General features: G+C 40.7%; 1 protein-coding gene across 1 annotated transcript in view; it reads left to right on the top strand.

Moving 5' to 3' along the window:
• nde1 (nudE neurodevelopment protein 1) overlaps positions 1-15,559 on the top strand; it is a 43,572-nt gene that overhangs the window by 15,807 nt on the left and 12,206 nt on the right. The window contains exons 4-7 of the mRNA XM_060840429.1: positions 8,050-8,198; positions 10,373-10,509; positions 10,627-10,800; positions 13,138-13,220. Coding sequence (XP_060696412.1) covers positions 8,050-8,198; positions 10,373-10,509; positions 10,627-10,800; positions 13,138-13,220 — 543 coding nt within the window. The remainder of the gene's footprint in view (positions 1-8,049; positions 8,199-10,372; positions 10,510-10,626; positions 10,801-13,137; positions 13,221-15,559) is intronic.

Below are 15,559 nucleotides of genomic sequence, written 5' to 3'. Positions count from 1 at the left end.
TATTTTGTTACTGTCGATGGGTTGAAGTGCCTCCAATCACTTATAAATTAGAATATTAAATTATAATATGAATATAATTTCTGATTTCACTGTTCTAAGTGTCAACTTGGAATGTTAAATGTACCTATTTGAATGGTGAGCCTGCCTAGTTTGTTGTTTTAATTTGTAGACCCTTTGAGGTATGCTTTATCTCAAATCCTATCTCTGCTGAAAGACACTTTGTGGTAACCTTGCAAACTTTTGGTTAATTAATTAATCAGCTTAAAAGAGTATTCTTTTCTTAAAGCAGGCCACATAGGCTTGCTTTCTTTATGAAGACTGAGTGCAAACAAGTGTCTGAGGAAACAGGCAATCCATTGTTTGAATCTGCTGCTGAGCTGTCAGCTGGGAGCATGTTTGTGCTCTTCAGGGACACTCCATTTCCAAGTCAGAGTGTTTGGGACCAATTTTTATTTGTTGGAATTAAACAAATTCTCTGTGAGAACGGCAAAAAGTCTAAATTGCATTTGACATCTGGAAGCTGTATACTGTAACTAACTGTATTGCAAGTAGGCTATCTGATACTTTCATTTGTTTAATTGAACTGTGAGGAACACATTACTGCAGTATAATGCCTCTCTGGCTAATATCTGGGGGGTGGGGGGGTTACTTTGAACAGTATTTATCTCCATGATGCATTACAAGTAGTAATTTGTGTGATAGTAGTGGAGCAGTGAGAGTTGATACAATTTGAGAAAAAACTTTTGCGTGGTGTGTTGCATAATACATGTTTTCTTCCTGTTGCATTTTGGCGATGTGTTACATCTGCTTTGTGGTGGCATGACCATTTGAATGAAGGGATTCGGTTGTCTGTATGTGTTGAACCAGCATAAGAGAGGAAATAGACTATGATGGAGCAGCTTTCTGATTATAGTCTACCATACTTGATGGAAAATTAGTTTTTAAAAATTTTCTTTTGGCCAATGCTGTACTGATTCCCTGACCTTTTAAATGTCTGTCTAATTTAAACATCGCTTGCTTCAGTGGACATGTTTGGGAAATGCATTCATGGCAATGTGCACCCTCTGATGTGGCAAACCAAGTTTAAAAATATTCTTTGCTGAGTTTGATTATTTTCCCCATTAAATGGCTAAAATAGGAATGACCCAGAGTAGGTAGATTTGAGATTTTTTAAAAAAAAAATGGAATTTATGCTATGGATTCCATGCCTGTTATGACAAGTAAACAGCAGCAAATCCCACACCTCAAAAAGTTTAAAATTCCAGGCTTATTTTTTGAAATGCTTCTCTACTGGTTACTTGCAGTCCCAGCATAGACATTGCCTTGTTTGTATTGTATGGTGATCTTAATGACCATAAAACAATGGTGCATTGCGATTTGCAACCATTTACCTTTGTGTTACGAAATTTCAACTGCCTGGGAAAATCCCATATGAGCCAGCTGTATTAAAATGAGTTTGTTTCTGTAAAGGTCGTCAGGAACATTTCAGTTTCTCAGCATGCTAATATTTGACTTTGGTGTGCTGTGTGGTGTTTATTTCAGAGGCCCTGCTATTGAGAGATGGGCATGAAAGCCACCTGTCCTAATATCCCTTTCCTGTGAACTTTGAAAATTTAATCTATCAAAGTGCAAGTTGGTGTTCTGTCTTTCCTAACCAGCCACCGCCTCACCCTGCCCACCTGAAAAAGCAAGATCCTCAATAAATGGAATGCTATCCTTAAAAGTGAATGTCAATAAAAAGCTAAGATGCGTTATAATTGTGCAGATATTGGGTGAACTGCAGTCTTGATATTTTTGCTAACTATTGGAGTCTGTAGTGGAATAACATTTGTGAGCACCACTGTTGAAATAAGAAAGTTTGTGCAAGTTATTGAAGTTAAACCTACAAGTGGGATGGTAATGAGATGTCTGATGATTGAGCTGAAAGTGCTGTGGTTGAAGACAAGAGGAGCTGTTTCCAGTGTTACACTGTATATCTGTCTCAGCCAGATTTATAATACCAAAATAGTAATGGTTTGGAAACAGAATTTTGGAAAATGTAAAGGGACCAGTGAATGAACCTTGTACAAGGCAAGGCTGCGATTTATGGTGGTGCATTGCAGTCCGTCAGTGCTAAAGGGCAACGAAGCTCTGAAACTGCCCTGATTCCAGTCTGTAATAACCCCACTGCCTTCGAGGAAATGATGAATCAGTGAATATTTCAGCAATCGAGCAGGGAAGCATTGTTAATGCCATTATTTAGAGTCCCAACTCGCTGTGGGATAAATACTGAAGGGAACAAGGATGGTTTGAGGTCTTGAATATAGAAACTACTGGAAAAGGTCAGCAGGTCTGGTAGCATCTGTGGAGAGAAATCAGTTAACGTTTCAGGTCGGATAACCCTTCCTCAGACCTGAAACGTTAATTGATTTCTCTCCACAATGCTGCCAGACCTGCCAAGTTTTTCCCAAAAATTTCTATTTTTGTCTCTGATTTACAGCATCTGCAGTTTTTCTGGTTTTTAGTTTGAGGCCTCAGTTGGGCTGTCTGTTTAGAGTCAATTGAAGATTAAACTGTATGTTTCCCTTCAGAGGGTGCTATCAAGAGAATTGATTGAGGTGGGACACAATGGCCATTTTGTGATGGAGATTGAGTCAAGTTGTGACAGAATGTTCTGGACTTCTGGCAGTTGTCACTAGGCAAGTTGGACTCTGGAATTGTCCTGATTTGGTCACATGTCTACTCTACCTGTCTGGTTCATGATGTGGAGATGCTAGTGTTGGACTGGGGTGTACAAAGTTAGAAATTGCACAACACCAGGTTATAGTCCAACAGGTTTAATTGGAAGCATACTAGCTTTCGGAGTGACGTTCCTTCATCTGATGGAGCTCCTTCACAGTCACCTGATGAAGGAGCGTCGCTCCGAAAGCTAGTGTGCTTCCAATTAAACCTGTTGGACTATAACCTGGTGTTGTGTGATTTTTAAGTGTGGTTCATAGTAATTAATCTGCCTGAGTTAATGTAATGACAAACAAGTTATTGTGATGTAATAAACTGAGTATTGTTATCTAAGACAGGAGCCTCTTCTGCTGAGACTTGCTTGTGGTCTGCCTTCCACTGTAATCACCCTTCGGCATTTAGTACAATTACCCAGTTAACTGTAGGCGATTATTGGAGGGCTGGTTCACCCTAACATCAAGTCACCAGTGGCTGGTTCTCATGCATCATGTTGAGAAAACTTCTGGAACATATCTGGTAAACCTTCTGTAGGTGGTGCGATACTCCTGTGATTAACTGACATTGGAAATATTGGGAAGTGGGCAAGTGGAAAAGAAATCCCAAAGTACATCCCTGTCAGGATTATAGTAATTTTAACATGAACATTCTTTCATGTTACTTCTATTCCTACCTCAGTGTATTTACCTCAGAATATTTGAACACCCCTCAAAATTTCAAAGTAACCATGAGTAATCCCATGACTGACCTAATATTTCATGAGTTATCTAATGTAATTTGTAAGATTACTGGGTGCAAGGTATCTTATTTCTGGAAGTGTAGAAAGTAGGTTCATTATCTTTTATTCTTTCACCAGAAGTGAAAGACCATGTGCTGTCCATCCTGCAATTGTTCCACAAGGTGGTGGTGAGCTGCCTTCATGAGCCAGAGTGGTCCATGTGCCATGGATTGACCCACAATGCACTGAGGGAAGGAATTCCAGGATTCTGACCCAGTGACAGTGAAGGAATTGTGATATATTTCCAAGAAGGATGGTGAGTGGCTTGGAGGGGGACTTGCAGGGGATGGTTTTCCCATGCAGCTGCTGTCTTCTGCATCCCTCAGTTTTTCTGGAAAGGCTGTCATCAAATGTCTGACCAGGTGAACCCTCCTTCAGTGTCCATATTCACTAGGATCTTACCTCGAGTGTCTTGAAATAAATGCATCCAACACTGGTTGTTGAAAATGTAACTTCTACTCTTTTTCTGACCCTGTCTATGGTTCTGTGTTTAAGCTCAGCTGCAGCATTAAGAGGAAGCCACAAAATTACACTCTGGTGGCTGTGGCCTTGACCTGGTTTTCTGTGTGCTATTTCGGAACCAGTTACAGAAGAGCATCCGGAAGATCTGCGCTGGTGGGAATGGGGCTGGTGGCAGGATGGGATGTGGAATTGGAAGCTTTTGAGAGAGCGAGGCTTGGATGTGACAATGTTTGAAATATTTGCATAAGTTAAGAGTCTTTTCTGGGCAGATGATGTATTGTTTGACAGCTAGTTTGAGACTAACTGCTTTCAATAACTGCTCTCACTGAGTTGTATTTTGTGATCAGCTTTAGGGTGCTTTAAGAAAATATATTCTTCAAAAAATCTATTCTAAATGTAATCAACTGAGTATTGTAAAATTCTCTTGCCCTGACCATGCTGTGCTAATTGATATCTGCTGGGTGAAGGCATGGGGAACTAGGCCATGATTCGCTGTCTGTCTGCAGGGAATTCTCATTCCCAGCAGGAACAGAGGGGGAGGGCAGTGCTGCTGTGGGTAAGGAATTTAATTAATTGAAGCATAACTTTCAGCAAGAAGTGTTGAACAGCAATGGGCTGAAACCCAATGTAAATGAGTATTATGCAGTTTACCTTCCCTCATCAGATAAGTGAGAATATTCTATCAGACTCTTGAATTAACCTCCTGAGGAGATGGTGGTCTTGTGGTATTATCACTGGACTGTTAATCCAGAAATTCACATAATGTTCTGGGGACCTGGCTTTGATACCGTCATTAAAGATGGTAGAATAAAAAAAAGTCTGGATTTAAAGGTCTAATGATGACCATGAATTCATTGTTGATTGTTGGAAAAACCCATCTGGTTCACTCATTTCCTTTAGGGAAAGAAACTGCCATCCTTACCTTGTCTGGCCCACATGTGACTCCAGACCCATGGCAATGGGGTTAACACTTCACTGCTCCCTGGGATGGTGAAAAAAATGCTGGCCTAGCCAGCATCCTGAGAATGAAAAATAAAGAATGGCTGTGACTTGTAGATGGTGGATAGGCTTTGACAAGAAATTAGTTGCTGTAGAACTCCCAGCCTCTAATCTGCTGATCAGTTTCCGCACAGTGCATCTTCTGTGATATTGCCAGTGGGTATTCATTGATGGTAATACTGTTGAATGTTATGAGGGGATGGTTAGTTTGTCTTGTTGGGGAACTTTTGTGTCTAATATTTGCCACTTGTCAGCCTGAGCCTGGGTGTAGTGCAGATTTTGTTGCATTTGGACTGGGGTTGCTTCAGTATTTAAGGAGCTGTAAATGAACATCGGTGAATATCCCACTTCTAACCTGGCGACAGAAGGCGAATCATTAAAGCATCTGAAGGTGGTTGGGCCAAGGACACTGCCCAGAGGAATTCTCATAGTGATGTCCTTAGATTGAGAGGAATGGCTTCCAACAAACAGACTCAGCTTCCTTTTGTATGACACAATGCTTGGAGAGATCCCTCCTGATTTCCATTGATCCTGGATGTCTGGTTTCTGCTGCCTTGATGTTCGAAACTGTCGCTCTCTTCTCACCTCTAGAGTTCAGTTTAGGAAGAGCTAATCAGTCTAATCTCATTTTTGAACACTTAGTCTGTATCCCTGGAGGCTATGTGCTGCAGACACCTTTTCAGATAGATGATCAGTTGAGGCTTTCTCTATTTACCCTTTGTAAAAAAATTTCAGGCAATGTTTTTCACTATCCTTCGGTTAAAATATGTCCCCTTCAATCATTCTACAATACTCCCTCTTAGTTACTGATCCCTCTGATAATGAAAATAAATCCTTCCCAATCCATTGTCTCCAGGCCCTCATAATATTGTGAACCTGAATCAAATCTCCCCCCGTTTCCTCAGTTTTCAGTAGGACAGCCCTGACTACCTAATCTTCCCTTTTGGCAAGCTGCGATTTTCCAGTGCTGCCAATGTCCTTGGAAATGGTTGTTGTACTGTTTTGGGTGCCTTTTTACCCTTTCTGAACTGGGATGACCAGAGTTGCAAATGATACTTGTGTTGTGGCCTAACCTACTCTGTTAATAGCTTGAGTAACTTTCCTGCTCTTTTATATTCAATACCTGTTAATCAAGGAGTATATTCCATTTGTCTTAGCAACCCAAGTCCCTCACTTCCTCTCTCTATCCTCTGGATCCTCCCAATTATTGTGTATGCCTTTGACTTGTTGGGTCTTCCCAAATGCATCTTCTCATGCTTCTCCGGGTTGGATTCCGTTTACCACTTTCTTGTCCGCCTGACAGATGCAAATTGTTCACATTTGTTGTTCACAGCAGTTGGCCAAGATTGTTTCTATTTAAACATCTTTAGGGAAGGTAAACTGCACAATGCTCAATATAAATGAGGAATTTTTGCTTGCCTTTTGGATGTCCTAGGGATTGATGGTTGAAGGATTTAGCTTTCAGAATTATTGGTGAGCATTGTTTGCTGTGATTCCAATGGTTTGAACTCTCTTCACTTCAGTGCATATTAGTCTTCTATATACTGCCTAAGACAACAATGTTAAAATGTCATAGTCACAGAGCACATACAGATCCTTCAGTCCACATTATCCAAGCCAACCAGTTGTCCTAAACTGAGCAAGTCTGTTTGCCTGTGGCTTGGCTCATATCCCTTTAGTTTTGCTTACCCATGTACCTTTCCAAATGTCTTTTAAATGTTGTAACTGTGCATGCCTTTACTATTTCCTCTGGCAGCTCATTCCCATGTGGACCATTCTCTACATGATAAAGTGCCCCTAGAGTGCCTTTAAAATCTTTTCCCTCACCTTAAAACTATGCCGTCTAGTTTTGAACTCCCCTACCCGAGGGAAAATACCTTTGCTATTTACCTTATCAATGCCTCATAATTTTACAAACATCTAAGGTCACCTCCTTAACCTCCTGTGCTCCAGGGGAAAAAAGTCCCAGCCTCTCCTTATAACTCAAACCCCCCCCCCAGTCACAGTAACATCCTCGTAAATCTTTTCTGCACCCTTTCCAACAATTGTAATAGAGTCATCGAGATGCACAGCACGGAAACAGACCCTTTGGTCCAACTCATCCATGATATCCTAAATTAATCTAGTCTCATTTGCTAGCACTTGGCCCATATCCCTCTAAACCCTTCCTAGTCATATACCCATTCAGATGCCTTTTAAATGTTGTAATTGTACCAGCCTCCATCATTTGGGTTAAATACCAAAGAGAAGTTTTACAAACCAGGTTGAAGTTAATTCACCTCTTCATCATTGAAGGAAGAAGTTGATTCTGAGGTTCATTCTCTGTCCTTAATGAACTGCTGGGTAAATCATGAGGTTTGAAGCAAAATCATCCCCCTGTTCCAGCCACCACTTTGGGGATAGGCTTGATGAAGCAACTGCTCTTTTGTTTAAAAGTGTGGCGCTGGAAAAAGCACAGCAGGTCAGGCAACATCCGAGGAGCAGGAGAGTCATCAGGACCCTGCCCGATATGTTGACTCTCCTGCTCCTTGGATGCTGCCTGACTTGATGCGCTTTTGCCAGCGCCACACTTTATCAACTGCAGTCCTCACTATCTCCTCGTAACTGCTCTTTCTTTTTGCCAGTTATATCAATTTAGTTTTCATTCGTTTGTTCAGGATGTTATGATCTCTGTCTGGACCAGGTGGAACTTAAACCCAAGGTAGGGGTGCCACCATTATGTCACAGATGTGCCCGTGTAAATATTGTAAGTTTGTAAAATGTACAACTCTCGCTCCAGTCCAGTGGATTAATGGCGCTGAGTGTTGTTACTCTGTGTTGCTGCATCACTTAATTTGCATTTCTTTCTGACAAGAAGCGATTGTGGGTGTGATCCCATGGTAGCAGTTATCTGAACCATGATCCAAATGATTACCTTTTGGTTGGATGGTGAATATTGGTGACGTTTTCCTGCAGCATCCTTGCTATCTCTGCAAAAGGGAAGACGGTGGAAATTGGATATTTGGGCTGGAAGTGGATCTGCTCTCTGCCTATACTGTGAAACCCATCTTCAGTTCAACTCCTAATTCAATCTGATTGTGACATTGAATTTTCAGGAGAAGTTAGAGGAGCACCATTCCGAGAATTATAAACGGATTACCATGCTGCAGGATGAGCTTGCTGAGACCACAGCGATTAAAGACCAGTTGCAGAAATATATCCGAGAACTAGAACAAGCAAACGATGACTTGGAACGTGCTAAAAGGTATAGTATTACTTAGAAATTTCAATAGTACAGTACAACGCAGTGAACAAAAGCAAGCAGCTGAGAGAGGAACGCAGCAGGTCAACCAGCCCCATGAGCCCTCTTCTGTTAGATCATAACATCATGACTGATCTCTTAAACTGATCCAGCATCCCATACTAACCCTGTAATGCATCTAAGGTCAGAAGTTACATGACCCCAGGTTCTAGTCCAACAGATTTATTTGAAATCACAAGCCTTTGGAGCACTGTTCCTTTGTCAGGTGACAAAGTTTTGTTTTATTAGTTCATTGTATAAAATGTTTATGTACACTGCCCATTCCATGTACCCAGTGGTAGTACATACAGAAATGCACACACAGGCAATGAATGAATTGAGGCATCAGCGTTGCTTCAAAGATGCTGTGTAACCAGAAGAGACTTGGTGTCATGTTAGGCAAGATTGGGAGCTAAACATTCCAAGCCACATTACTTCATAGAGGACTATGAAAGGGATGGATAACTGTTGATGTGATATACAGTTGGAGGAATGACAAGAATGCTTAGACAGTGGAAACCTTGTGAGTCGAGCTAAGGAACAGGAAGGGATACAAGACTGTGTGGCTGGAGTTCTTTTGCTGGTCTCCTGACAGTAGTGATGTAATTGTGTGGGGGCTGGTGAGTTTAAGGAAGTTTGTAACAGAACCCAGCTACGTTGGGTGATTTTCACGGATGCAAAAAAGCTCAAGTAATAAAGCCATGATTTTTCTACTTGATTCAGGACAACTTCCTGGAATTGTCTGTTTTAAAACTGGCAAGGGAACAGACCGTACTTGTTATAGTGCTGGTGAATGAGAAAAGAATTAGAATTGATTAACGTTCTGATCATGATGAAATATTTTGCAAACCGTGACCTCAATATGATTGAGAAGAGAGAGTAAGCGATCAAAATGTTTAAATTTAATGGAGTAAACTTTTGAAGGAGATTTGGACTTTATGGGTAATGGATAAACATAAATTTGGGCTTTTGTATGAAGCAGTTTGTACCATGGTTGTTCAGAGTGGTTGGCTGAATGGCCTACTGCTCCAATGCCCCTAAAAGCAAAAGTCATGTCATTACACAACATAAATGTTATGAACAAACTGGGTCAAACATACCTACTGTTGGTGTAACATTTCATATTGAGTCAGAGTTGCTGTGACATACATGTAGCTTGGAACGATGGATAGTGCCAGTAGAGGATCCAACTTCCTTCCCGCTCTCTGTCTGCTGGTGGTGTATGTTGGAAGGATATAGACTTGATGGTTGTGGCTGAGTTATCACATCCTGCTAAGCAGGGATAAAACTATTTGTATATACAGAGGAACCTCGATTATTCAAACAACACAGACAAGGGAGTATTTTGCTTGGATAATCGAATTTTCGGATAACACAGTTTAGCCAAGTATCGGGACTGTGAGATCTTGTTCGGATAATCCGAAATTTGGATAATTGACAATCAGATAATTGAGGTTCCTCTGTACTGTTTTCTATCCATGTTCCTGTTACCCCTACATCACGAACTCCTACAGAATAAACATCAGTATTAATATTTGCTGTAAAATAAAGATCTGGCAACTGACTTGGTTTTGAAAGTTACAACGAGGAGCCAAAATTCTTTGCTTAATACTTTTGAATCATGGAATGTATGACTCAGTTGGTTTCTGGTTCTGATCTTGGCTGGTTAAGATCCACACTGAATGGTCATGCTTTTAAGCACTGAGCAATGGTGGTCTGTTGCGAACTGGCGATATTTCGGTCATGAAATATTGACTGCCACTTTCATGAAAGTGAGGATTGTTTTCAAATTTTCAACATGCAGTTCACTTTTAAATTGGTTTACATTTAGTGACGAAGAGTGGCATTGGGTCAGTCAGTATTGGCCACAGCCACACGTGCATACAATACTTGCCAACTTTTAGAAGCTTTATTTTATAATCCATACCTTTTGAAATATGAATGTGGCAATTGACATTTTCGAAGCATTTTTGAAAAAAATAAATCCAGGGCATTTTGGTGAAGGACAGCTTCAGATTGGAAATTTATAACAAAACACTGTTTCTTCTTTAGAATGTTGTAGTAAAAATCTATGCTTGCAGTGATGTGTATCTTGCTTCCCTTTTGATTCTACTCTGCGATTTTGGTTTCTTGCACAGAGCAACTATTATGTCCCTGGAGGATTTTGAGCAGCGACTGAACCAGGCAATTGAGAGGAATGCCTTCTTAGAGAGTGAACTTGATGAGAAAGAAAATCTTTTGGTGTCTGTACAGAGACTGAAAGATGAAGCAAGAGGTTAGTAATGCTCCTTTTTTTTAAAGAAAAGCTGCTGTGGATGTACAGTTAAATGTTTGCAAAAGTTTATTTTTTTTAAACATTAATGCCAAAAAAAAATTCGACATTTGCTTTCAGATCTGAGACAAGAGTTGGCCGTACAGCAAAAGCCAGATTCAATCAGGAAACCCACAAGCAATTCTTCAGATTCTGAAAATGTAACAGCCCCAACATCCACGCCAATGCCTTTGACCCCACTGATCTGTAAAGGACCCAGCAGTGGGTTCTCCACACCTGCCATGTTTACCAAAGGTAAGGCGCCATGTTATCATGTCTAGAATTATATTTTAAAGTGTTTTGGAGTTTTCTGATATTGTCTGCCTTTGTGGTAACTTCATTCAAAATCAGTCTACAGAAACATGACTAACCCTAGAAATGGGAATAAATTTAGTTGAGGGATGCAAATCTGATCACTCAAAGATTGATTTAGTGGGTTGGGGGGCAGCTGAACTGGTTCGCACAGAAAGCAGATACTGGCTTTTCAAACCTGAATTCCAATCCCACAGGGTTTTACAGAATCCCTACAGAGCAGGCAGAGCCTATTCAGGCCCATCGAGTCTATACTGATCCTTTGAAGGGCATTGCACCTTTGATAGGAATGAGTCTGTATGAAAAAACTTTTTAATAAACCTGTTAGTCATGTTATTACACAATTCTGGAGCAGGTGGGACTTGAGCCTAGGTCTTCTGGCTCAGAGGTAGAGACATTACCTCTATGCCCCAAGAGCTGTTGGGCCTGTATTATACTTATTGTTCGAATCAACCTGTTCAGAGATATTGCATACCTTTAAAGCAGGTGGGACTTTAACCTAGGCCTCTCAAGGTTTGTGCGAAGATTTGTAGCTTGGGTGCTCGTTGTTGTGGTTCTGTTCGCCGAGCTGGATGTTTTTGTTGCAAACGTTTCGTCCCCTGGCTAGGCGACATCATCAGTGCTCTGGAACCTCCTGCGAAGCGCTTCTTTGATGTTTCTTCCGGTATTTATAGTGGTCTGTCCTTGCCGCTTCCGGGTGTCAGTTTCAGCTGTCCGCTGTAGTGGTTGGTATATTGGGTCCAGGTCGATGTGTTTGTTGATGGAGTTTGTGGATGAATGACATGGCATTCCACTATAAATACCGGAAGAAACATCAAAGAAGCGCTTCGCAGGAAGCTCCAGAGCACTGATGATGTCACCTAGCCAGGGGACGAAATGTTTGCAACAAAAACTTCCAGCTCGGCGAACAGAACCACAACAACTAGGCCTCTCAGTCCAGGGGTAGGGGCATTATCATTGTACCACAAGAGAGCCCCTCTTTTGTTTTGAAAAGACATCTGGGATTTGGTCCCAGGACCTCTTGCATGTCTACAACATATAAGACTCTGAGCGAGAATCACACCCCTAGACCAACGAGCCATTACCACGGACCCGAATTATAAAGTGCCACTAATTTAGCACCAATTTGCAATCATTCAGAGGAGCACAAGCTGAGTGTAGTTGGGCTGTGGGTTGGTGCAGTGGAAGGAGCAATGAGAGGGAGATGGGCAAGTGCTTGGCAGCTTGGGGATAAGGCACAGTGGGCTAAGCAGAATCATCCTTAAACCAAAGCTGTCTGCGCTTAATACTGCACCCAGGTACCTACACTGGGAAGTGTTTCATTTATCAGTGTGAAAATCCCTCACATTCACAACAGAACTGGCCTTATTAACAAGCAGAAGGACAAACCTTTTGAAGGGTAGTTGCTCATGAGAAAGACCAATTTGTATATACAATTACTGTAGCACTGAGTGACCCTGATCAACCCAACAGTGAGCAATAATTTGAATTGAGGCAATGGAATTCGCGATTGTGCACAGGGAGAAAAATTGCTTTTTGATTTTGTTAAACATGCTGCACAGTTGGAAGCTGAAAACCCATAATATACAGTATTGGGATCTTTAGGGACCAAGGATGTTTAGGGCAATCAGTAACAGTTATGACCAGGATGAAGTGAGCTTTCAGCTCTGTTTTCCTCAGCAGAGCGACTTAAGGCAGATTTTAAAATGATTAAGTTAGGATTAAAAAAAATGGTCCTGACCTATTTTTAAAAAGTAAGCAATTCAGGGAAGAACATAATTTGCGAAAAGTAAGATAAGAATCCATGCTTTTTTTTAACTTATTGCCTAGTTTCTGATTGCAATTGTTGTTGGGTCTGTCAGCACCAAGAAAAATCAAGCTGTTCAGAGATATTATTGCACATCCTTTGAGCAGGTGGGGCTTGAGCCCAGATCTCCTGGCACAAAGGAAGGGGCACTACCCCTGCACCACAAGAACTACTCGTGGAGAAGATATACAAACACCTCTCCCCACTGTCACCTGACCTGATTCTGACTGAGGTGTGATTTCTCAGTGCTGGAGATCACTGCTTTAATGGGGAAATGTGGGGTATGATGGAAGGATGTGCTTTATTGGTCAAATGGCCTACATCATCAATGTGAACATATTGACCTGTTTCCAAGCACACTGCGTTGCCCTGTGACTGATTTTTTTCACTCCAATGTTTTGTTTTACTTGGATGCAAATATTAGCTAGTTTTGAGTGGAATTAATTATTTTTGAATTTTGTTTTTGTTTCCAGATGGTTACACTGGCAGCCCTCTGACTCCATCAGCCAGGATATCTGCACTTAACATAGTGGGAGACTTGCTTAGGAAAGTTGGGGTAAGGATTGCAGCATTTTTGAGTGCAGTGTTCTGTGAGTTTCTAAGCCCCCTCATGCTCATTCCTGGCCTCAACAAGTTTTATCGTTGAATTGCACAGAAATCAGCTCTTTCAGAGAAGCTAACCATTCTAGACTGAATAAAATCAGACTCTCACTACTGTTTGAATTATTCCTGAAATCTGAAGCACTGAGGCATGTTTCCAAGTTGTTTTATATTCACTTGGGAACTGACCAGAGGAAAGCAGGTCTTTTAAAAAAAATTATCAAGTGCCTGCTAGTTTCACATCACAATCTTATCACCAAAATTCAGCATTTTCCTGCAGTGCTTTTATTGCTGTAAGGTCCATTACTTGTTTATCACTCATTTATCCCTTTTTATGATGTGGCAAATGATAAGGAAAGCTTACCTCAATCTAGCTGGATTAGCCAGGAACCTTTGAGAGAATTGACTGACCCAATTCCGTAAACTTGGTACTTACAAAGGGGTTGATGCCCCTTTGTTTTTAATGTGAAATTCAGGAGGCATTTCTTATTTTCCAGGCACTGACTGAAGTCAATGTCAAATTGTTTGTGGGTTATTTAGTGTCAGGGTTTGGTAAACAATTGAGGTCAGGACTGTTATTAGAGTTGTTCTTTGGGGCACTTGTTTTTAAACTGGAGAAAAAAAAAGTATACGTACTTCCACTTATTTTGTTTTTCCTTGTCATTCTACTCCATGCAATTTGTTTCAAGTGAAGATTTTTCAGCCACTCTTATGGGGCAACTGTGTGAATGGATGAAGGCTGAGTGACCTAAGTTGCACAGCTGCCTCAATGGGTCTTACCCTATAGTTTCCTGCAGATACCATTTGGGCTGTTGGTATTATTTGCAATGCTTTTTTTTCCCCTGAAGAATGCAGTTTCTGTTTTCCCCCTAGTATAATGTCCATGCATGTTGTGTGGCCTTTCTTTTGACCAAACACACTTTGTCACGGCAAAGCACATCGTCACCTTGTATTATCCCATGAAAAAAACGTGCACTCATTTTGTTTTTTTTATCCCTCTTCTTGGCACTGCAATTTCAAAGGGGACAATTGTGTACTCAAAGTAAGTGGGTAATCACTGGAACTGATTAGTTCAGACTGGAGGATCTCGCTTTACCTGAGTGTAGACTCTTGAAAAATTGCTGTGTATACTAATCTAGATTTATTTCACCTTCTGATCCAAATACTAAGTACTGATTGATAATATTAAGATGAGAATATCCCATTAAACAGTTCTGGTTTTGATAATCAAATATGACATCTTGATCAATTGCAATATCCTTGCTTGAGGTTTTGATATTTTATGTTGTCTGAAAAGGATTTGCTTTATCCTTCTATAAACACTTACCTGAAATTCAAATGATATTTGATGTTTATCTTGAAGCAAAGTAGTAACCACACAACAGCTCAAAGGCTTCACTCTGCATTTTGTGATAGGCTGGACTTGTATCTTGCCACAAGTACAATGTTTATATTCAGCTTTGAGTCATTGCTTTTCTGATTGTGGTTTTCTTTTTGTGGGTGTTTTGTAAATTATGGAAGTATTTTTTGGGTAAGTTGTAAACTTATAATACTTGTGTACAGTATTTTTAAAATTTAATAAATTATTATCATGTAACAATTTGTATGCCAATGTTCTGTGACAACTTGCTAATATTGTTTTTCTGCGAATGTTCTGCTACTTGACAAAGACTTATTGATCTTGCTTCTATTAATTGGTTTATTTCACTGCTCCAGTCATCACTGGTTGCTGGATATTTTCTAATCAACCTGTTTGGAAATGTTATTATACACTGAGCAAGTGAGGCTTGAACCCAAGTCTTCTGTGCCAGAGGTAGGCACACTACCACTGTGCCACAAGAGTCTTGTCACTAGCTGTTTCTTTCTTAAGTAACCGTACCCTAATGGCCCATAAAATTAGCGTCAATAAACCACAAGAATGCAAGAGATCAGAGAGCAAGACTGAGCATCCTTCCTCATTGGCCCAGTTTGTATGTGGAAAGATGTGCTGTGGGACCTCTTCACTTCGCAGCCCTATACACCAACTGCCTGGGAAGCTTAAACTTCTCATTGATAATTATGCTACGCCTGGAAATTTTCAAGGAAATACCCACTTCTGTATCAGAGTTTAAATTTTCCTCATGATCTGATCAATTTACCTGAATAGGTATCCAAGAAAAGTTGGAGCAGGTTTTTATCTTTCTTGTTCGTTTCTGGCTAGTTAACTAACTACAGGAATAATCTCCTCCTCCCCACCCCCCCAAAAAAAACCATGAGCCACCACCGCCTCAACTGTTTTTTAGTGTTCTGACATTC

Source organism: Hemiscyllium ocellatum, chromosome 20 (assembly GCF_020745735.1).
Source record: "Hemiscyllium ocellatum isolate sHemOce1 chromosome 20, sHemOce1.pat.X.cur, whole genome shotgun sequence".
NCBI lineage: Eukaryota > Metazoa > Chordata > Chondrichthyes > Orectolobiformes > Hemiscylliidae > Hemiscyllium > Hemiscyllium ocellatum.
Note: the sequence above shows the minus strand (reverse complement) of the source record. Positions and strands in the feature narration are given on the sequence as shown.